Consider the following 23679-nt stretch of genomic DNA (forward strand, 5'->3'; position numbering starts at 1 on the left):
TCACAGCTGAATGTGGCTCATGACCATCTATCACAGCTGAATGTGGCTCATGACCATCTATCACAGCTGAATGTGGCTCATGACCATCTATCACAGCTGAATGTGGCTCATGACCATCTATCACAGCTGAATGTGGCTCATGACCATCTATCACAGCTGAATGTGGCTCATGACCATCTATCACAGCTGAATGTGGTTATCAAGGTAATACAGGTTGGGGACCGCTGGCTTGTGGGGTTTTCTTTTCTGTAAATAGACATCAGGACCTCAACAATCGGAAGGTGATGAACAAACTGAAAACCTTCAGACAGAACCATCATTTCATCCACTCACCATACTATGAATATACAATAAAGGAGGAGGACACAAATGAAGATTTGCTTCTTTTCCCTTTTTATTTTAACAAAACATTATGTACAAACGTTTTGCAGCATCACAATTTAATACCTATAATACAAATACACCAGAAATTTTAAGACATAAGAAACATGACAGCACTTCACTTTGCCTTGAGCTACCTACTGGAGAAAAAAGCATCGCAAATCCCATTTTCTTACACTTTGTGGTTTCGGCTTTTGATTTATGTATCCTACAGTTTCCTTTGGCATTTGGTTCTACTTGACAACATGAAATTACATTATTGCTTGTAGTAATACCAACAGAGATAATGGAAAGATATTCTGATGTATTTCCACTCCTAATGTCACAATTATAATAAAATATTATAGGCTCTATGGCTTTCCTCTTACCATAAACATTAAGGGACATCGCGCTGGTGCTCAGATTGTATCAAAAATATGCTGTGTCCCACTATTACCACACAATCTAAAATGTACTGTATTACGGGGGAGACAACAGTGTTTATTACATTTACTTGCCAAATATTATCCCTCCCTTAATGACTGCCAGCATTAGTAGCCTATATGTCCAGTCCATGTGACTTTGTAATATTGCATGCGTTGTGGGCATCTATATCTTAATACTTTGCGATGGGATCACCATACATCCATGTGGACCCTTCAAATTAGAAAATGCCTCCATCAGATATGGCTCATTCTTTTAATATAGCACTTCCAGAATTTGCTTTTAGGTCTGTTTTGGTCAACCTGAAAATTGCTATAGAACCATAAACTGTGGATTTCCAAGAAGAAGTGGTGCAAGCCTAAGTAGTGCTCTCACTGGAATATTGAGATTTCGGAATTTCAAGAGAAGCTCAGAGAAACTATGACTTCCTACAGAAAGAAAAAAAGATAGAATATTTTATAAACATTCAAAAATTGAAAATAGAATTTAAAATGTATTATTATGGATGAAAATAAACATGCAGGCCCTGATTCAGAAAGAGTGGCATTTTGTATGCCAGTCTAGACCGAGTTTGCTTGAGTAAGAGGTGCCAAGTTCATTGAGTAGCATGTGCCTCTATGAATTAGACGCGTCTTTCAGCTGCAGTGCACTTACAGCAAGGAATCTACCAATGTACATAAGTCATACTTTTTTCACCTTTTCTGTCTAAATTCGCCAGCTGAGCTCAGCCACACCCTATGGCGGAATCGTCTGGTTTTTCAAAAGTGGGTGAGCTAGCAGAAAATGATGCAAAAAAAACAAAAAACCACCAAAAGTCACAAGATGTTTGCACTATTAGTTACGCAAAAATGTTGTGATATTCCAAAGCAGTTTTTCTGCAATAACCATAGTTCCTCCTAGAAATTGAAGAAATTCACCATCTCAATGACAAGTTAACTCAAGACACAACAGCTTTTTTTTTTTCCAAAAAGGATAAGTGAACTTCCTGTCCAGTCTATTTTGCTGTTCAATGTATTTTTCTCTCAGTCTGTTTCTTTGCACTTCAGACTTTGAAATGTACCGTATTTTTCACTTTATAAGACGCTCCGGATTATAAGACGCACCCCAAATTTTGAGGAGAAAAATAGGAAAAAAACTTTATTTTTAATAAAATGGTGGTGCATCTTATAATCCATGCGTCTTATTGCTTACCAGGGGTGGTGATGGAGGAGGCCGGAGTGGAACATTGCTGCTGGGATGAGGGGGTGTTTTGATGTGCAGCGTGCCGCTGCCGGTGTCTGTTACTGCCGCCGCCCTCTGTCCCCTGATGCTTGCCACCACCCCCACGCTCTGTCCCCCGGTGCCTGCTTGCCACCACCGCCACACTCTGTCCCCCAGTGCTTGCCACCACCGCCGCGCTCTCCTCCGGTTCTTACCGCCACCACCGCGCTCTGTCCCCCGGTTCTTACCGCCACGCTCCTATCCCCCGGTGTTTGCCGCCATCGCCGCGCTCTGTCCCGTTCTGAGGGTACTTGCCGCGGCACTCTGTGCCCTGATGCTGCCGCTGCGCTGTCCGCCACCGCCGCGCTCCTGTCCCCCGGTGGTTTCTTCCGCCGCGCTCCTGTCCCCCGGTGGTTTCTTCCGCCCCACCGCCGCCGCCGCGCTCTGTCCCGTTCAGCGTGGGGGGTCTCTGTCGCTCCATGCCTGCTTTCTTCCTGGAAAATGGCCGCCGCGCATGCGCAGACGGACATCTCGACACTGAAATCTCGGGAGATGAGATTTCAGCGCTGAAATCTCATCTCCCGAGATTTCAGTGCCGAGATGTCCGTCTGCGCATGCGCAGCGGCCATTTTCCAGGAAGAAAGCAGGCATGGAGCGACAGAGACCCCCCACGCTGAACGGGACAGAGCGCGGCGGTGGGGCGGAAGAAACCACCGGGGGACAGGAGCGCGGCGGTGGCGGACAGCGCAGCGGCAGCATCAGGGCACAGAGTGCCGCGGCAAGTACCCTCAGTGGCAGCGCAAATGTATATCCTTTGTAAGACGCACCCCCTTTTTCCCCTCAATTTTGGGGGAAAAAAAGTGCGTCTTACAAAGCGGAAAATACGGTAATTTCTTTGCTATGGCTCCTGTTTGAATCTGCTTCTGACCAAGCATTGTTAAACCAAAAGGCTGCAAAAAGAGCCTTAGGCTGGTTTCACATTTGCGTTTTTTTGCGCTTGAAAAAAACGCATACGTGCGCATGCGTTTTTTCCCCTATATTTAACATGGGTGCGCATACCTGCGCGCTGGCATGCGCACGTATGCGATTTTCATGCGCTGCGTTTTTTTGGGGTGTGCGTTTGTATTTTACAGACGCTACATGTTGCATTTTTTGGTCCTGCAAAAAAGCGCATGCGCACGTATGCGCACGTTTTGCGCTAAAAATGGCCATTATAGTCTATGGATGCGCATACGTGCGCACTGGCATGCGCATGTATGCGTTTTTTTAGCGCTGCGTTTTTTTGGTGGTGTCCACTTGTTGTACTAGTTATAAACTTCTAAAGTCAAAAAAAAAAGGTCTATATAAAGGAGGTGCCTGCCAAAACTCTGCCACTACTACACTGACAGATTGGAGAGCAGACAGTCAACCAGGAACCCATCTTCTCAGCGTCAAGAATGTGAGTATATTACATTATATGCCTGTCCTTTTAAATTATGTATGTACTAATGATTTTTATTATTTTTACATGCAGTATGTCTTCAGAATCCGAATATTCCCCATCGCGGCAGGAATTGGCGCAAGCAGACCGTGAGGTGATTATTTTCGTGCATCTGGTAAGTATATCTGCTGCTACTCCAAATCTCTTACTTTTTTTCAACTTTTTTAAGACATCATCATCTTCTGCGGACGGGACTAGTGAGGGCGAAGAGCAGGAGCAGCGAAGCCAAGTCCCGGTGGTGATACGGAATGTATGTATCAAATGATTTGTAATGTTCTTTATTTTTTATCTTCTATTTTTACTCTTTTTTATGTTTCTTTTTTTTGTAACTTTTTATTCAATTTAAATTTGATTATTCTAATGAATGTGTTTTGTCTAGGTTCCACAACGGGATGAAGACGTCTACCTGGATAATGAGCAGCTCATCAGCCTGGTCCAGGAGCGTGCGCCGTTGTGGGACAGCCGTGACCGGCTGTACAAGGACAATGTGGTGACCCGGCGGCTATGGAATGAGGTGGCCGCAGCGTTGATGGATGGCTGGGACAGCGCCACAGCATCCTCCAAAAAGGCGTTTAGTGAGTATTTCCCTGCTCTGTATTGTGCCGCAGTGACTGTTGTCCTTGACGGCACTGTTGAGTTTCGTGCTAGGTATATTCTAGCAGGAAACCCAACAGTGTCATCGGGCTCTACAGTGACTGCTTTGAGTATTGTATTGCTATATTGTGCCGCAGTGATTGTTGTCCTTGACGGCACTGTTGGGTTTCATGCTAGGTATATTCTAGCAGGAAACCCAACAGTGTCATCGGGCTCTACAGTGACTGCTTTGAGTATTGTATTGCTATATTGTGCCGCAGTGACTGTTGGCCTTGACGGCACTGTTGGGTTTCATGCTAGGTATATTCTAGCAGGAAACCCAACAGTGTCATCGGGCTCTACAGTGACAGCTTTGAGTATTGTATTGCTATATTGTGCCGCAGTGACTGTTGTCCTTGACGGCACTGTTTTTTTTTTTCCCAACAGTGGACAAAGTCCGAACACGTTGGCGTTCGATGAAGGACCGCTTCAACAGTGATGTTCGTGCTGAGGGCCAGGTTCGCAGTGGATCTGCGTCAAGGACCAGAACTAGATACCGTCACTATCACGCGTTGCAGTTCCTAAGACCGGTCCTTGCCACGAGATCGTAAGTATTATAAATTTTGGGTTTTTATTTTTATTAATCTGTGTTTTTCTAATCCACAGCTGATGCTTCTTGTAAAGGCATGGTAGTAATGATTTTCCTTTCTTCCACAGCACCTGGAGCAGCACCCTGCAACCTGGCCCTGGAGCGGTCCTTCCTCGGACGTCCTCTGACCCGTCCCAGCCATCCGACAGCTATGAAGCACCTTGCAGGTCAGCCACACACACAGCTGGTGACCAGGAAGCTGGGCCATCAGGTGTTCCCCTGTCCCAGGTCTCTGCCACTGGTTATGCGGGCACTACCCGCCAGAGGCAGAGGGCCTTGGACAGGAATGTCTTGCCCGAGGTTATGCATTTGAGCGAGGCCTTTAATTCCAGCCTCAAGTCGCTGTCCGACAGAGTTGAAAGCGGTTTTGCACTCATGGAACGTGGTTTTAACCACTTTGAACACCGCTTCAATTCTGTAGAACAGCGCCTTGACCATCTGGAGGCCGACCTCAACAGACCAGCACACCATTTTTTTAGTAAGATTGAAAAGGGCATGGCGGAACACCTTAGTCCTGAGCAACAGCTGAATGTGCTGCAGGCCTGCAACAATGCTTTCTTGCAGGCTATGCAGCATAATCGGTACGGTCAGCAGTCAGTGGTGTCATTTCCACCTGTGCCACCATTGACTCGCTTCACCTCACTACCGACTTGTGCTGCATACCACTGCACGGACACCTCTATTCAAAGCCAGGACACCCACCGTTACACCACCACAAGTCTGAGTGCAGCTGGTCACTTCACCGACACCACCATGGCAAGTGCTGCTCCTGTCTGGAGCACCACCGCCACTCCCATGCATGCGTGGAGCTCAGCCACCACTAGGCAAACATGGAACAGCCCTGCCGCTACAACAACATGTAGTAGCCCTGCCACCACCACTCCGCAAACCTGGACCATCACTGCCGCCACCAGTCCTCCTGCAAGGACGAGCACTGCCAACCAAGAGCAGCAGCAGCAGCCACCTCAGCAGCAGCAGCAGCCACCTCAGCAGCAGCAGCAGCCACCTCAGCAGCAGCAGCAGCCACCTCAGCAGAAGCAGCAGCCACCTCAGCAGAAGCAGCAGCCACCTCAGCAGCAGCAGCAGCCACCTCAGCAGCAGCAGCAGCCACCTCAGCAGCAGCAGCAGCCACCTCAGCAGCAGCAGCAGCCACCTCAGCAGCAGCAGCAGCCACCTCAGCAGCAGCAGCAGCCACCTCAGCAGCAGCAGCAGCCACCTCAGCAGCAGCAGCAGCCACCCCAGCAGACGGGGGACCTACACTCAATATTTGCCCCAAGTTCAAGGCGAAATCAATCAAGGCGGGCATTGGGCCAAAGTCGGTCCAGGCACACAAGCCTACGGCGACATACCATTACAACAAATGTACCTGAACAGATTTCCTCTCCTCCAAGTGTTCCTAGTTTAATTCCCTTAACTGGACTACCTTCCCCCACAAGTTTTGTTGCCCCTTCCCCTCAAACACCGTCTTCAACTGCAAGTGTTGCATATTCCCTGCACACCCCCAAATTGAAACCATCTGCCCCCAAACGCCGGAAAAAATAATTTTGTGGTTTATTTTTGTGATTAAAAATAAATTTACATTTGTGGTTCACCATTACAAAGTTTCATTAATGTTGTTTGCGCCGCTCACACACATTGATGGGTAAATACATGTTAAAAACCAACCCAAGGCCTAGTATAGTCATATGTGAAATAACACGGACTAGTATAGTCATACCAAGGCCTAGTGTAATAACTCGAGTTTTACCAACTTGGATCTGGTTTCATGAAAAACAAAAAGTTGAAACTTGTCTAAAAAATAAGTTTCTTTCTTAAAAAGTTTCACCAGTTTGTTTTTTGTGAAACAAGATGCTAGTTGCTAAAAATCGAGTTATTACAGTAGGCCTTGGTATGACTATACTAGGCCGTGGTATTTCACATGACTATACTAGTAGGCCCAAGGCCTACTATACTCATATTTGAAATACCACGGCCTAGTATAGTCATTCCAAGGCCTAGTGTAATAACTCTAGTTTTATCAACATGAATCTGGTTTCATGAAAAACTAACTGTTGAAACTTGTCAAGTTTCACCAGTTTGTTTTTCGTGAAACAAGATCCTAGTTGGTAAAAATCGAGTTATTACAGTAGGCCTTGGTATGACTATACTAGGCCGTGGTATTTCACATGACTATACTAGTGTAGGCCCAAGGCCTACTATACTCATATTTGAAATACCACGGCCTAGTATAGTCATTCCAAGGCCTAGTGTAATAACTCTAGTTTTAACAACTAGAATCTAGTTTATGAAAAACAAACTGTTGAAACTTGTCAAGTTTCACCAGTTTGTTTTTCGTGAAACAAGATCCTAGTTGGTAAAAATCGAGTTATTACAGTAGGCCTTGGTATGACTATACTAGGCCGTGGTATTTCACATATGACTATACTAGTAGGCCCAAGGCCTACTATACTCATATTTTAAATACCACGGCCTAGTATAGTCATTCCAAGGCCTAGTGCAATAACTCTAGAAACTTGTCTATTTATACACTACCACAATTTTAAATAAAAGTTGGAATTGAGCTGATTACATTCATCCACTCAATGCTGACTTGTATTCCCCATTGACTTTCATTGGGTGGGGTTGGGTTTTGAGGGTTGGGTTTTGAAAAAAATCACATACTTTTTTTTTCAACTAGTTTGACAATTTTCTCTTTAAAAAAGTCGGTTTCCTGATTCATGGCCTGCAGCTTTGCTCGTTCCAATATATTTCACGCAGACTAGCAATGCTGCATTTTAACTCATATGTGTATTTACCTGCCCAGGTGTGTGAACATCAAAAAATTCAGTTATACATGGGAAGTTTTTTATTTAATTGGATTTTAAAAAATATAGTGCACTCAGTAATGGTATCAAATAAGGTTTTTTATTACCATAAACAAACAAAAACATTACACCATTTCATCTTGCCAGTGCACCCGTCCTACATCAGAAATAAAGTAGGCCGCAAATTGGTCCCTCATTTGGCCAACTTCAACGGATGACCTGAGAGTGTGCTGAGTGAATTCAGGCAATGGGTTAGGAGCATCATCGTCCAGTTCAAAGGTCGGGTGCTCTTTAGCCATCACAAAGTTATGTAGAACCACACAGGCCTTCACCACCTCATCGACTGTTTCAAGTTTAAGATTAATGGCTGTGCCCAGAATTCGCCATCTGGAGACAAGAATCCCAAAAGCACACTCGACAGTTCTTCTGGCCCTGGTCAGCCTGTAATTAAATATTTTTTTGGTGTGGTCCAAGTCCCGGCTGGAGTAGGGTTTCAGTAAGTTTCCGCACATTTGAAAAGCCTCATCGCCAACCATTACAAAGGGCAGTGGCGGAGCTTCGATGTGAGGAAGAGGCCGTGGCATAGGGAAATTAAATTGGTTGCCATACAACCTCCGGCCCATGTCTGAGTTTTTAAAAGCCTGTGAGTCATTACCACGGCCAAATACTCCAATGTCCACTGCTACAAACATACATCCGGCATCCGCAATGGCCATGAGTACTATTGAAAAGTATCTTTTGTAATTATAGTACTCAGATCCCGTTCTTTTGGGTTTGATGATCCGTATGTGTTTACCATCAACAGCTCCCAAACAGTTGGGAAAATTGCATACTGTCCAGAATTTGTCAGCAATTTCCATCCACTTTTCAGCGGTGGGCAGGGGCAGAAATTCTGGACAAAGAACATTCCAGAGAGCCCGGCAGGTGTCAGCAACAATTCCAGACAAGGTAGAGATTCCAATACGGTACTGGAAGTGTAGTGAAGATAGGGTTTCTCCAGTCGCCAGGAATCTGTGAACAGACAAAGAAGTAAAATTAATATTTATGTATATTATTTTAAAAAACTCTAAAATAAAATATTAGTACATTCACGAAAACTAATTACCCAAGGTTTTGAATACTAAATTTAAAAAAAAAACATCAGACCGCACCCCTTGGTTTAATATTACATACCGTAATGTCACCAGTAGCCGTTCCTCAGGAGGAATCGCACGACGGAGCTGTGTGTCCTGTCTCCGGATGGATTGTTGGACACGAGCAAGCAAATCCCTGAAACTTTCTTGGGACATCCGGATATAATCTATAAATTTCTCCGGGTTTGCCTGGAGCTCGCTGTAGAGGGTGTGGTATGCCCCACGGCTCTCCCGGAGTTCAACAATCGGATATATCCACATACGCCGCCGCTGCCGTCTTCGCTCCCTCTCTCTCTTCCTTTGTTCATGGCAAGCAACTGCATACGCCTGAGCCATCGCGATGTCCAAATCCAAGTTGAAGTGAAAACTCTTCCAGCGCAGATCCATGGTCACGAGAAGAATCAAGCAAATGTGAAGAATACTGTAGACAGGGTCTATATATTAACATACCACACCCACAATGAAGTCCCATTGGTCTTGTGTGTTGAATGTTTTTTTTTTCTTTTTTGGGGGGTTTTTCCAAAATCTGTAAAAAAAACGCAAACGCACAAAAAACGCATACAAACGCACAAAAACGCTGCGTTTTTTTCCTGCATGCGCATAAAAATGCTTGAAAAAAACGCAGCGTTTGTATGCATTTGTATGCGTTTTTTCAATGCGTTTTTTTGTGGGAAAAACGCGCTGCAAAAAAAAGCAAGTGTGAAACAGGCCTTAGTTGGGGGAAACCATGAGTGTACGATGCTGCCAAAAGGAGGCTGACCGTTAGAAACACAACCTAAAGAAAACAGAAAAACATGGGACAATGGACATCCCAAAGCAGTTCCAAGGGTGGAAAATATATGAATGTGTAAGGAAAATCCCGTAGATAATTACCAGAGCGACTGACACAGAGAGTACTTGACAAGGTCCCTCTGGGATGACAAACGGGAATCTGAATGTCTAAAGGAAGCTGTGTGAGGATTTCTCTGCAGGATTAGAAAGAGGAGAAGGCAGAAAAATATATATCCTTTTAAACGCCCAGTCGCGAATCTGGGAGACCTGCGTCATGGATTCGCAACTCCAGAATCCCTCCTTGATGGTTGATGTGAGCCATGACGGTGCCGTTCTTAGACTTAATTCGGACAGGAATACCTGACAGCAGGTCCTACTGAGGTAGAAGTGATAGACAAATTGCTCTGTGTTCTAGGATGTAAATGGAAGTAAGGCTTCATGACTATTAAACCGATCGTGCACCGTAAACTTCCAAAAAACTGCTCCCAAACCGAGAAGTCTGGCATCAGTAATAACAATCTGCCAATCAATTGGGAGGAAGGAATGACCAAGACTACTGAGGAAGGAGTTCGCCACTGGATCAGAGTGCTTGATTTGAGTGAGCGGTTGGGAAAGAAGGATCGAGTGATCCAGGGCGAGGGTAGTCTCATGCCAACGGGAGAGCAGGGCTAGATGTAGAGGCCTGATGTGAAATTGAGCAAAACGGATTGCCTCAATGGCTGCTTCCAAGTTGCCTAGAACGCTACAGCAGAAGCAGTGAGGAAGGGTAAGCCATGGCTTAAAGATTGGATACCGGTTTGTAAGGCAAATATTTTGTTGTCTGGAAGAAACACTTTTGGTTCCGCGGTGTTGACTAGCATTCCCAGGAAGAGGAGGCGCTGTGCCGTGAGCAGGGATGACTGATTGGGTGATGATCTATCTGAAGAGGAACAGTATGTCCATTGTGATCTGCAGATTCAAGGTTCTTTGAGCAGGAAGAAACTTTGATAAGGATGTTGTCCAATTAGGAAATAAACACTATCCCTCTGACACGCAAAAGGGCATAATAGCAGCCATGCATTTTGGGAACACCCAGGTGGGCAAAGGCCAGCCTGAAAGAAAGAGCCAGAAACTGAAAATGGGACTGCTTTGACAGCAAAAACAGAGGAATTTCCAGTGTACTGGAAAAATGGGGATTTGAACAAATATGTTTGTAGCATCTTGAATGCCCACTGAGGAAAGAGATTCTCCAGGTTCTATGAAGGCAGCAACAAAACAAAGGAACTCCATCCTGAAGAGGCAATGTCGGACAAACTTGTTCAGCAATTTTGTGTCCAGAACGGGACGAACTGAAACCGTTCTTCCTCAGGGGTGGGGTCAGCTTTTTTAGTAACAGGGAACACAGGAACCATTGGATGTCCTAAAGCCATCCCTGGTGTGGGAAAGCTGTCCAGAAAGGATGGAAAATCTTGTAAAATGAAATTGTCAAAGCACAATTGTTAACAATTCCGAAAAAAGGGAAGAATAGGAAGCATTTAAGGAAACCAGGATGGATGAACACAGAACTTAAGCACATGCTAAAAAGGAAGAAAGAAATGCTTATAAAATGGAAAGAGGGAGGCATATCTAAAGAATATAATGCTGTCTGCAGAACTTGCAGGGCACAAATCAGATTCCCTAAAGCTGACAATGAATTGAGGTTTGCAAGAGACGTCAAAAGCAATAATAAAGGATTTTGGGGATATGTCAAAAGTAAAAGAAAAGACAAAGATGCTATAGGATTTTTACAGGATGAAAATGATGAAATGGTAAGAGAGGATGTTGAGAAGGCCGAACTTTTAAATTCATATTTTGCATCTGTTTTTTCTCAGAAAGGAAACGTATCATCAACTGTTCTTCACTGTCCTATTAAGGTAATAGAAGAATCCAGGATATCTATAAACAGAAAGTGAGGAAACACTTAGCTTACCTAAATGAATTCAAGTCTCCAGGTCCAGAAGAATTACACCCCAGAGAACTGAAGGAGACAGCAGAAGACATTTCTGAACCCCTCTCCATAATCTTTGAAAATTCTTGGAGAACAGGAGAAGTGTTAATAAAGTTTTGCCTTTTTACTTAGTATTGTGGTGTGCATTCCCTACAGTGGTACTTTTTCTTGTGTTGTCCCAGAAGACTGGAGAAGAGCAAATGTTGCTCCTATCTCCAAAAAGGGGAAGAAAGTGGACCCAGGCAACTATAGTCTGGTGAGTCTGACTTCTATACCAGGAAAGATCTTTGAACAAATTATTAAACATGTATGTCAGTACCTGGATAAGAATGAAGTGATTAAACAGAGTCAGCATGGGTTTGTAACTAATAAGTCATGTCAGACTAACTATTTCCTTCTATGACAGAATTACTGATTGGGTGGATCAGGGAAATGCTGTAGATATAGTATATCTTGACATCAGCAAAGCATTTGACAAAGTATCTCACACAATCCTTATTGAAAAAATGGCTAAGTGTGGAATGGACAAGGCAACTGTTAGGTGGATTCATAACTGGCTTAGTGATTGGACCCAAAGAGTGGTCGTAAATGGCTACACATCCAGTTGGAAGAATGTCAAGTGGGGTACCGCAGGGCTCTGTCCTGTGCCCTGTATTGTTCAAAATCTTTATCAATGATTTAGATGAATGAGATGAGGGTAAACTGATTAAATTTGCTGATGACATAAAGCTAGGAGGGATAGCTAATACTAGAGAAGAGAGCGAGGATTCAAAAAGATATAAATAAACTGGAGCAGTGGGCAGTAACTAAAACTAACAATGGTTTTTAACAGGGAAAAAACAGGATTTTTGGGTTGCTTACCGTAAAATCTGTTTCTCGGAGCCTTCATTGGGGGACACAGAGACCATGGGTGTATGCTGCTGCCACTAGGAGGCTGACACTATGCACAAAAAAAGGTTAGCTCCTCCTCCGCAGTGTACACCCCACCGACCGGCAGGGAATTCCTCAGTTAGTGAGAAAGCAGTAGGAGAAGAAACAGAATAGATTGAAAACAGAACAAACAACTCAACTGTAACCAATCAACCAAAGTAAGAACAGGAGTTGTAGAACATGGGAGGGTGCTGTGTCCCCCAATGAAGGCTCCGAGAAACAGATTTTACGGTAAGCAACCCAAAAATCCTGATTTCTCGTTCGCCTTATTGGGGGACACCGAGACCATGGGACGTCCCAAAGCAGTCCCTGGGGTGGGAAACAAACTTCCATCAGGCCAGTGGACTCACCACTGCTGCCTGCAGAATCCTCCTACCTAAGCTGGCGTCCACCAAAGCGTAGGTGTGGACCCTGTAGAATTTCACAAACGTGTGAACTGAAGACCAGGTTGCAGCTTTGCAAAGCTGCAGCGCGGAGGCTCTGTGGCGTACCGCCCAGGAAGCACCCAGTGCCCTGGTAGAGAGCGCTCTGATCCCTGGAGGGGCCACTCGATGCTTAACCCGGTAGGCCTCCAAAATTGCCGATCTGATCCAGCGAGCAATAGTAGCTTTGGAAGCCGGGTGACCTTTCCGCGCCCCATCTGGAATGACGAAAAGAGAGTCTGTCTTTCGCAAGGAAGACGTCCTAGACAGATAGACTCTCATCGCCCTGACCAGATCCAGCTTGTTCAGGGACCGCTCCCGAGGGTGAGTTGGACTCGGACAGAAGGACGGCAGAACAATATCCTCATTGAGGTGAAAGGAGGACACCACCTTCGGAAGAAAAGAGGGCAGAGGCCGCAGAACTACCTTGTCCTGGTGAAGTACCAAGAAAGGAGAGCGGCAAGAAAGAGCCGCCAATTCCGACACGCGCCAGATGGAGGTGATGGCCACCAGAAAGGCTACCTTCCAGGAGAGAAGGGAAAGGGAGACTTCTCTGAGAGGTTCAAAGGGAGAACCTTGCAGAACCTCAAGAACCAGATTAAGATCCCATGGATCTACGGGCGCTCGATACGGAGGGGCCGTGTGAGCCACGCCCTGAAGAAAGGTTTTGACCTGAGGGCGGGAGGCCAAAGTCTTCTGAAATAAAATGGAGTGTGCCGAAACTTGACCCTTCAAGGAACTGAGAGCAAGCCCCGCATCCAGCCCTGCCTGAAGAAACGCCAGAACGAAAGGGAGCGAAAAGCACATAGGCGCGATGTTATTGGCCTCACACCAAGTGAAATAGGCCTTCCAAGTACGGTAGTAAATTTTGGAAGATGATGGCTTCCTGGCTCGGATCATGGTATGAATTACTTGACCGGAGAATCCCGCCGTTAAATTGAGCGGCCGAGAATTGGGGTGGCAAATCGGACCTTGAGACAGCAGATCTGCCCTGTCTGGAAGCTTCCAGGGGGCGTCCGCGAGAAGGTTGACAATGTCCGCGAACCAAGACCTTCTGGGCCAATTCGGGGCGATGAGAATGACTGGAATTCCTTCTGCTTTCATCTTCAACAGCTTGGGAAGAAGAGGCAGGGGAGGAAACAGGTAGGGGAGCTCGAACTGTGACCAAGGAATGGCCAGAGCGTCGGCGCCCACTGCGAGAGGATCTCGAGCTCTGGATACAAACTGTGGGACCTTCCTGTTGAGGTGAGAAGCTAGCAGATCTACGTCTGGGGTTCCCCAACGACTGCAGAGCTGAAGAAATACCTCCGGGTGTAGGGACCACTCTCCTGCCGCGAGACCCTCGCGGCTGAGAAAGTCGGCGGCCCTGTTGTCTACGCCGGGAATGTGTACCGCGGAGATTGTCGGAATCGAAATCTCTGCCCACTGAAGGATCTTGGACACTTCTGCCAGGGCTGAGGCACTCCGTGTCCCTCCTTGGCGGTTGACATATGCCACTGCTGTGGCGTTGTCTGTCTGAATCCGGACAGGCAGGCCCCTGAGGAGTCTCTCCCAGTGGACGAGAGCCAGATGGATCGCTCGTATCTTTAGAACGTTGATCAGCAGAGCAGATTCTTGAGTCGACCAACGACCCTGAACAGTGTGATTGCGGAACACTGCACCCCAGCCGAGGAGGCTGGCATCCGTTGTTACAATCTGCAAATGAACAGGAAGAAAAGACCACCCCAAGAGCATGAGAGGTGACGTCAACCACCAGTTGAGTGACCGCTTGATCCGGCATGAAAGACAAACAGGGCGATCCAGGAACAGAGCCGACCTCTGTTCCACCTCGACAGAATGGCGTGTTGGAGAGGTCTGGCGTGAAATTGGGCAAAGGGAACTGCCTCTATCGCCTCCACCATTTTTCCTAGGACCCTCATAGCTGTTCGGAGGGATGGAAATCGTGTGGTCTGCAGCGATCGCACAGCCTGCTGCAGGGAGACAATCTTCTCTTGTGGGAGAAAGAACCTTGACCGACGAGTGTCGAACAGTAGGCCCAGAAACACAAGACGTTGAGTAGGGACCAGACAGGACTTTTTCCTGTTGATGATCCACCCGAAATCGGAAAGAGTGTCCAGGACGATCGTCAAACTTAGGCGCGCCTGCTCGAAAGAGGGAGCTTTGATCAGAATATCGTCGAGGTACGGAAAAAGAACGAGACCTCTGATCCTCAACAAGGCCATCAACGCAGCCACGATCTTCGTGAAGACTCTGGGAGCGGTGGCGAGACCGAAGGGCAGCGCGACGAACTGGTAATGTTCCTGGCGAACCGCAAAACGCAGGAACTTCTGATGTCCGGAGAATATGGGAACATGTAGATAGGCATCTTGGATGTCTATCGAACACATGAATTCCTGCTCCTCCATAGAAGCGATTACCGAACGAACCGACTCCATCCGGAAGTGGCGAAGACGAACTCTCTTGTTGAGCAGCTTGAGATCCAAGATGGGTCGGACCGCCCCGTCTTTTTTCGGCACGACAAAACAGGTTTGAATAAAACCCTGTAAACCGCTCCGATTCGGGAACGGGCACAATCACCCCGGAACTGAGGAGAGAGTCGATGGCCGTAAAGAACCCCGGGATCAAAGCTGGATCTTTTGGAGGTCGGGATTCGAAGAAACGATCCCGTGGAAGAGATACGAACTCTATCTTGTATCCTGACGATACAACCTCCCTGACCCAAGCGTCCTCTACCGAGGCCAGCCAGACGTCCTTGAAGAACAGGAGTCGACCTCCCAATTGGGAGGGACCCTCGGGAGTCCGAGGATAGTCATGTTGATGTGGGCCGACCCGATCCGGATCTGGATGGTCTGCCCCGCGAAGGGTGGGAGCGCCAGGAGGGAGTGGGTCTGAAGGAAAATTTCTTCCTATCTTGGCGTGCCTGCGGTCTTTGCTGGTTGGAGGAGGTCTCCGCCGTATTGAAATGGCGGTAAGCCCGAAAGGGTCGAAACTGACGCCTCAGTGGGGGTCTGCGAGGTTTGGCCTGAGGCAGGAGAGAACTCGTGCCTCCGGTGGCGTCCTTAATAATTTGGTCCAATTGGGATCCAAAGAGGCGCCCTCCCTGAAAAGGCAGATTAGTAAGAGACTTTTTAGAAGACAGGTCCGCCTGCCAGGCCTTGAGCCAAATTGTACGTCGTATTGCCACAACGTTACTTGACGCCTGGACTGCGCAGGATGCGGCATCCAAAGAAGCAGAAAGCAGATAATCCCCCGCATGGGAAATCTGATTGGCAAGATCGGCCAATCGATCTGGTTGTGCTTTCTCTAGGATGCCCTGACGAAGATCCTCTGCCCAAGTGGCTATGGCTTTTGCTGCCCAAGATGAAGCAAAAATTGGGCATACCGCCGTCGAAGCCAGACTTCGCTAGGGATTCTATGATCCTATCATTAGAATCCCTAAGAGACGCCACGCCTGAAAGCGGGAGAACCGTGTTATTAGAAAGCCTGGACACGGGCGGATCGACCGAGGGAGAAGCAGACCAGTTGTCCGTGAGCTCTTTAGCAAACGGGTACAGAACGCCGAGACGCTTCCCTCGTTGAAAGCGTCTGGTCGGATCCCCTCTTTCCCTGGTAAAAATCTTTCCAAACTCGGAATGTAAAGGGAATACCCTTGAGGGTGTTTCCTCCCGTCTGAACGAAACCTCCTGATCTGAGGATTTTGCAGGGGGGTCAGCAATGTCGAAGGTCTGATGGATCGCTGCAATGAGGTTCTGCACAGTAACCCTCATGTTCGCATCCTGATCCGAATCCAGCTCTAAGATCCCCTCAGATGATCCGTCCGAGAGCGCTTCACCTGACTCGGGAGAGGAGGCCCGGGAGGGAGGCTGCCGAGAAGGACTATGTGGTGACATGGGGCGAGGAGAGGAATCTAGCTGGGGATCCTGCCTGGGTCTTTTGCGACTAACGCTGGCCGACTCAGATGGAATCTCTCGGGACCTGCTGGACCCTGTAGAGGTGTCCAGGGGCAACTTATCCAGGACGGCTACTAGGGTCTGAGAAACCCTGGTGAGGTCTGCCACTGACTGTGATAGAGACGAGGCCCAGCCAGGCATGGGGGGTTCACTCTCGCCTGGGGCCCTAGATGGCTCCTGGGCAGCGTCAGGCTGAATAGGGTTGCTACAATCCAGGCAGAGGGAAGTGGACTGACCTGAGGGAAGTTTGCGATTGCAAGAAGAGCACGCAAAGTACTTAACTAAGGTGCAAGAGGAGGCAGGAGGACGAGAGCGGTCAGACTTAGAATTAGACATACTGACGGACAGTCACTGAGGCAGTGCCGGAAGGTTGGGGGACAGGAGGCAGAGGAGGGTGTCAGTCTGCAGTCGCAGAGCTACTCACGGTCCGGTGTCCTGTCGCAGCTTCCAGCAAATGAAGTGCACGGCTCGTCTGGGCTTGCAGGGGGCACGGCAGATAAGACCGCGTCCGGCTGACAGGCTGTGAAAATGGCGGCAGCCTGAGAACAGAGCAGGAAGCGCGCGCTTCCCTGCAGAGACCGAGGAAGATGGGCGGGGCTAACCGTCGATGTTAAAAATGGCGCCGTCCTATCCAGACTGGGGTGGGTGGAGACAGCGCCGCCTCAGGGAGACTTAGAGTGAGGGGAGAAGGCAGTGGGCAGGCTTAAAGCGGGCGGGAGGAAAGCCCACCCGAGAAAGAAGGCGGGGGGCGTGGCCGCGACGCAGGACAAGGCCCAAGATGAAGCCGGGGCCTGGATTAGATGAGGCGGCCGCCTGTCAGCGCGGAGGCCCCGCAGCACTGCCGCGGTGACCGCTCCTGAGGCTCGCTGGGGCCGGAAGGGAGAAACACCCCCCCCCCCCCCTAGAAATGCACTGGGGGCAAGTTGAGGCAGAACAGGCCGAGAAGCCGGGGCCTGAATTAAATGCGGCGGCCGCCGGGAAGCGCGGGGTGGCGCGGAGGCGTCGCAGTACTGCCACAGTGACCTCTGGAGCCGTCGAGGAGAATGGGACCGGGGCCTCATACTTACCCTGCCTGATCCATCTCTATAATAAAGGTACCTTCATCCAACGTGTGTTGTCACGAAGAGTATCCGCGCCTCATCCAACCGACAGGCTCTGGTAGGCGAGTGGGTGGAGCCAGGGGACGAGGACCATCTGGATCGCCTGACACACATCCGTGTACGGTCTCCTGGTCCTGCTGTAGAGACCTATGAGGATACGGGGAGGCAGTACACGCCATACTCAGTCTCTTTGAGGGGGTACAGATGTGACTGTTCACACCGTATCCCTCCGGGAACCTGAAAAGGAACGACGCACAACGAGGTAGATATGGGTCTAATGAAAGACCCGTGTCCACCTCCTACTGACACTAAGCTAAACTGAGGAATTCCCTGCCGGTCGGTGGGGTGTACACTGCGGAGGAGGAGCTAACCTTTTTTTGTGCATAGTGTCAGCCTCCTAGTGGCAGCAGCATACACCCATGGGAAAAATGCAAAGTACTACATCTGGGCAATAAAAATGAAAAAAGCATATACAGAATGGGAGGAATAGGGCTAAGCAACAGCACATGTGAAAAAGACTTGGGTATACTAATAGATCATAGACTGAGCATGAGTCAACAGTGTGATACAGCAGCAAAAAAGGCAAATGCAATTCTTGGATGTATTAACAGAAGCATACAGTCTAGATCACGTGATGTCATTATTGCCCTCTACTCCTCTTTGGTCAGACCTCATTTGGAATACTGTGTCCAGTTTTGGGCTCCACATTTTAAAAAAGACATCAATAAACTGGAGCAAGTTCAGAAAAGAGCGACCAGAATGGTGACCAGTCTGCAAAACCTGTCTTATGAGGAAAGGTTGCAGGATTTGGGAATGTTTAGCTTGCAGAAGAGAAGACTGAGAGGAGACTTAATAGCTGTCTACAAATATCTCAATGGCTGTCACATTGTAGAAGAATCATCTTTATTCTCATTTGCACAAGGAAAGACTACAAGTAATGGGATGAAACTGAATGGGAGGAGACACATTATATATCAGAAAATACTTTTTGACAGTTAGTGATCAATGAGTGGAACAGGCTGCCACGAGAGGTGGTGAGTTCTCCTTCAATAGAAGTCTTCTAACAGAGGCTGGACAGACATCTGTCTGGGATGATTTAGCAAATCCTGCTTTGAGCAGGGGGTTGGACCAGATGGCCCAGGAGGTCCCTTTCAACTCTACGATACTATGATTCTAAAGCTAGTACTGCAAAAGGAAGAATTGCAATCCCTCATGTTACGACCTAAGTAATGTATTGTAGTATTCTTCTGCTAAGACTTGCATCCTTAGAAGCAAAGGAAAGAGCTCCACAACGACGTGGACAAAAGCATAAGTAGTTGCCCTAAGAACAGAAGAGACACATGGAAACTTAAGATTCCAGAGTCTTCTTAGCCCGATCTTCCACATTGGCAATTCAAAACCAGAGAACAATGGTAGTCCTAGAGGTGGTCTGACCCACAAGGCAACCGAACATCTGACTGGAGCTGTGAAAGACAAGTAGAGCGACACAGCTCTGACTACGTCAGATTGTTTAAGGACCTGAGAGGTGAAGAATCTAAAGGAAGAAGAGCAATTGCTTTATTAAGGGGAAAGACAGAGAATCATGCTAAAGCGTAAAGAGGGAGCTGAACATCAGACCACTCTGTACCGGAGAAGAAGAGACAGTTGAGAGACCCTTTCGAAGCCAGTTGGATGGAAGAGATCAATAGGGGGGGGGAATCACTCTTCAGGAAAGCCGAAATAGGAAGATGCTTCTGATCGCCACAAAAGGGACCTCCAATACGAGAGTGAAGTCCCACAGATCCATGCAGGCTAATACGGTAGCCCCTAGTTCGCCCTGCGTGGGTGGGAAGTCCTAACCTATGGCCTTTAATTCTGCTGGACCAGGATGGCCAACATAGGAACCTGATACTTGTGAGTCATTCCTGGCTCAAGACAGGCCTGCAAAAATTAAAATGTTGCAAAACTGCCTAATGAAGGCTAAAACAGGTCTGTTACTCAGTCTGCCTCCAAATGACACGGAGCTAAACTGAATAACTGGGTGTAAGCTGCTAAAATGTAGTATGGTGGATAGAAATCATCTTTTTTTTTTCTAAGATGTATTCTTAGTGTCAGCCTCCAGGTGGCAGCATATTAACCTGTGGTTCTTGTCACCCAATGAAGTGACCAAAAAGTCAATATAAGTGGCTATATATTTTGATATGAAGAAGTAATGTTATGCAATGCTTTCAATTTGTCATACTTGAGAGTTATGGCATCATTCAGTTTTTTTACCGAAACAATAACGTATATTAAATCACATGGACAAACGCTTAGGTCCAAAATCATGAAGACCAGCGTTTTTCTGGAGTTAGAGGCACCTGATTCATTAAGAAGCACAAGTCACTTAACGAATCAGACACGGCTGAAAAGTGGTGTTCGCCTTGCCAGAAATCTTACTCCAGTCAGACACTGGAGTAAAGGCCCCGTCATACAAAGATGCACCAGAGATCCCAACAACGATACGACCTTGTTAGGATCACTGGTGCATCGCTACATGATCGCTGGTGAGCTGCCAAACAGGCAGCTTCACCAGCGATCAGCACCAGCGAGGACGCTGGTCTCTAAGGTAAATATTGGGTTACTAAGCGGCGTGCGTCACTTAGTTACTCGATGTGTACCTTAGAAACCTGGGTGCTCGCGCCGGGAGCTGCCAGCAAGCAGGTTTCTAAGGTACACATTGGGTAACTAAGTGATGCGCGCCGCTTAGTAACCGGATATTTACCTTAGAGATCAGCTCCTAGCGCCTGCTTAAAGCGCTGGGAGCCTCGCTGATCGTTGGCTCCTGCTGCCACACGCAGCGATGCGTGCTGGCCAGTGGAAGAGCTACGATGAAAAATGGCCCAGGCCGATCGAGCACGATCAGTGATACCCGGCAGGGGGCCGGTCGCTGATCCCCATCACACACAGCGATCTCGCTGGCGAGATCGCTGTGGCGTCACAAAATCAGCGATCTCGCTAGCTGTGTGTGACCGGGCCTTTGGATTTCTGGCACATGAATTAGATGAGCTGTAGGGAGATACCACTGTTCCACACCAGCTTCATCTACTTTGGTGGAGCTGGGCGAAAATGGTGTGAAAACACTAAGAGTTATCTTCTAGAGCAACCTTGATTGGTGAAAACACTTTGATGAATAAGGGCCTTAGTGTGCATGACATGTGATGACAAGACTTAAGTCACACAAGTTTATAACCAAAACCTTATAATCCTAGTTAGCCGTTGTCATTTAAACAGTGATGTTTATTTTACCACAAACAATTTTCATATACCTTGTTACGGATTCCAGAGTTAACAGAGGGGGTCCTTGGTTTAGCATCAATATCTCCTCACCAGAGTGGAGAGTCACTACAAAGTCTTATCCTGCATAACAGACAACACACTGATATCTGCAACATCTAGAGCTGTTTGTTCCTCCACCTTTCTCTAGAGACAGTAAATGGAACTCACCTGGGTAAGCAGGTACATCCCTAAACAGATAATCTCTAAGATTAAACCTATCTGGACGGTCCCCAGGTAAAGTCTACTCTCAGGCAACTGCTGTGTGGATAAGGGGACCATCTGCTCTAAAACCCTCATAAAAAAGCTGGCACAGATTAACAAATCTTTAAACAAAATGATAAAAAAAAATGCCACTAAAATTAAAGTTACCTTCCAGTCTTCTTTCAGACAATTCTTTTGGTGCTGGCACAGAGTAGTAAACCAAGAAACAGGATAGCATATTAAGCTGAGTCTCTTCTACACACTGACCAGCTAAATAGGAGTGAAGTGACACATCCCCACCACCTGCCATAAAACAAATGCTTGCATAGTCAACAATACAATGGAATACAAGAAACTTAGTAATAATCTTATCAGACAAATATCCTTCTTTCTGCATTTGAGCCATCATTTCTTCTACCACTGAAAAACCACTCAAATTTGTCTTTGCTACAGCAAGACGGACATGCAAAATCTCACTAAACGTTCAGGTTACAGCTTCAAATAAAATATATGGAGGAAAGGGGAATGAGGAGCAGTAAAAGTAATACAGGTAAAGAAAGAGATCTGTGCTGCAGCTTCTTGCATGTACGGTGTCTCATCACGGAGCTGGATTCATAGCTACACTGCTCAATACTGCTGTATATGTCCTACATGCTGCTTCTTTTGTCTGTGAGCTACAGAAAAGGATGAGAAGGAAGAGAAGGAATCCTATGTGCAAAGAGTAAGACATCAAAGCAGCTGGTTTCCATCCACAAGTTTAGAGATAACTGAAAATTAATGATGAAGCCTGTAGAGTGGAAACCTGGTAAAAAATTCAGGATACAAGTTATATAATGGCCAAAAATAGTGATAGTGTTATTCCTCATGTGCACACATGACAGCTCATTCTAAAATGTTACCCAAGATAACAGACATGTACAATTTTACTTTACATGAACAGATGAACACCCAACGTGGCAGACAATGTATTGTAATATATGGGACATGAACGCCCATGGTGAGAACAGTTTTTTTCTTTATAGACCACAAAATAGATGACACACTGAATACTGTGCAAGTTGTGAGGATTACAAAGAAAGATTGGCTGGCTAACTGGTTACTCAGGTAGGGGAAAATGCTTAGCTACTTACTGGTAGCGGTGTTTTTCAGGAGCCCATGACAGCACCACGAGAGAGGGGATCTGCCCTTCAGGGACAGGAAACCTACAGACATAAAATGGGCGTCCCTCTTTCCCACCTCAGCTGGATTACAGAGCATGAGGACCTCTCTAGTTAGTAGCAATTTATATATATATATATATACATCCAAACTAAATATTCTTCACACCCGTGACTAAGGTCTAACTCATGAAAGAAAGGTGCTAATCCATACATGAAAAAAGGGAGGGAATGCAAAGGTGCTGTCATGGGCTCCTGAAAAACAAAGCTACCGGTAAATAGCTAAGCATTTATTCAGTCGCCATGACAGCACCACAAGAAATTTACAGAGATGAAAAGAGCTTCGGGAGGGACAGCTGCCTCAAGCACCAAACGTGTGATCGGAGGAATCACCTAAATCCAATCTATATTGGTTAAAGAACATGGATGGAGAGGACCACTTACCTTCCGGGATTTCCGCACCACCTGTTGTATAAGCCAAGAAATTGCCTCCCTAATCCACCTGGCTAAAGTGTTTCTGGACACTAAGTCCTTTCCTAACTGCCTGAAAGGATACAAATAGGGAAATGTCCTTTTTCCATGGATCTGTGGGCGAAACATAACCAAGGAGACACCTTCTTGCATCTAGGGAATGAAGCTCTTTTTTTTTTGACTGGCTAACAGGATTCTGGCAGAAGGACTCTCTCTTGTAATCTGTGAAACTTTGAAGCAACCTTGGGCAGATACAAGGGGTCTGGTTTTAGTACGACTCTGTCTTCCCTAAACTGAGTATACGGGGGAAGTCTAGAGAGAGCCTTCAGATCACTAACCCCCCTAGCAGACATTAGCGCAATTAGCAGGGCAGTTTTGAAGGATAGGATTCTAATGGGGGCAGAATCAAAAGACTCAAAACGGGGCTACTGTTAAAGCTGATAGCACCAAGTTCAGATTCCATGGAACTGGCTTCTTTTTAATGATGGGCCTGGACCTAGCCGCTGCTTTTATGAATCTGGATACCCAGTTGTTGCCCGCTAGGTTACAGTTGTATAGTGCCCCTCGGGCCGAAACCTTGACTCTAAGCGTCTTCATGGCTAGACCCATCTCTAACCCCTTCTGTAGGAATTCCAATATCTGGTAAATGCAAATTTTCTGACCAACCTCCGACCCCGAGGTCGACAAGAATTTTTTCCCAAATTCTGACAGATATTTGTTGTGGAAAGTATTCTGCTTTTCAATAGGGTGTTGAGTAACCCCCGAGAGAAG

General features: G+C 46.9%; 2 protein-coding genes across 2 annotated transcripts in view; one reads left to right on the top strand and one right to left on the bottom strand.

Annotated features, from left to right (window-relative positions):
- Positions 1-372: 372 nt before the first annotated feature.
- The window catches only part of LOC141063596 (anaphase-promoting complex subunit 1-like), a 40996-nt gene continuing 17689 nt past the window's right edge, over positions 373-23679 (bottom strand). The window contains exons 5-6 of the mRNA XM_073557725.1: positions 21449-21583; positions 373-1232 (exon numbers count right to left, since the gene is read on the bottom strand). Coding sequence (XP_073413826.1) covers positions 1117-1232; positions 21449-21583 — 251 coding nt within the window. The 3' untranslated portion in view covers positions 373-1116. The remainder of the gene's footprint in view (positions 1233-21448; positions 21584-23679) is intronic.
- On the top strand, positions 4436-9836 carry LOC141063597 (uncharacterized). Its single transcript, XM_073557726.1, has 3 exons — positions 4436-4664; positions 4775-5788; positions 9830-9836. Exons 1-3 carry the CDS (start codon positions 4534-4536, stop codon positions 9834-9836), a joined length of 1152 nt encoding a protein of 383 aa, XP_073413827.1. The 5' UTR covers positions 4436-4533.

The sequence above is a fragment of the Dendrobates tinctorius genome, unplaced genomic scaffold, assembly GCF_039654945.1.
Source record: "Dendrobates tinctorius isolate UK_male_01 unplaced genomic scaffold, ASM3965494v1 ptg000250l, whole genome shotgun sequence".
Taxonomy (NCBI): Eukaryota; Metazoa; Chordata; class Amphibia; order Anura; family Dendrobatidae; genus Dendrobates; species Dendrobates tinctorius.

Excerpts from the sequence above, each read along its gene's own strand:
- LOC141063597 (XM_073557726.1), top strand. The coding sequence starts at position 4,534 with ATGAAGGACCGCTTCAACAGTGATGTTCGTGCTGAGGGCCAGGTTCGC. Across the intron at positions 4,665-4,774 it reads CCGGTCCTTGCCACGAGATC|CACCTGGAGCAGCACCCTGC; the intron begins GTAAGTATTATA and ends TTTCTTCCACAG.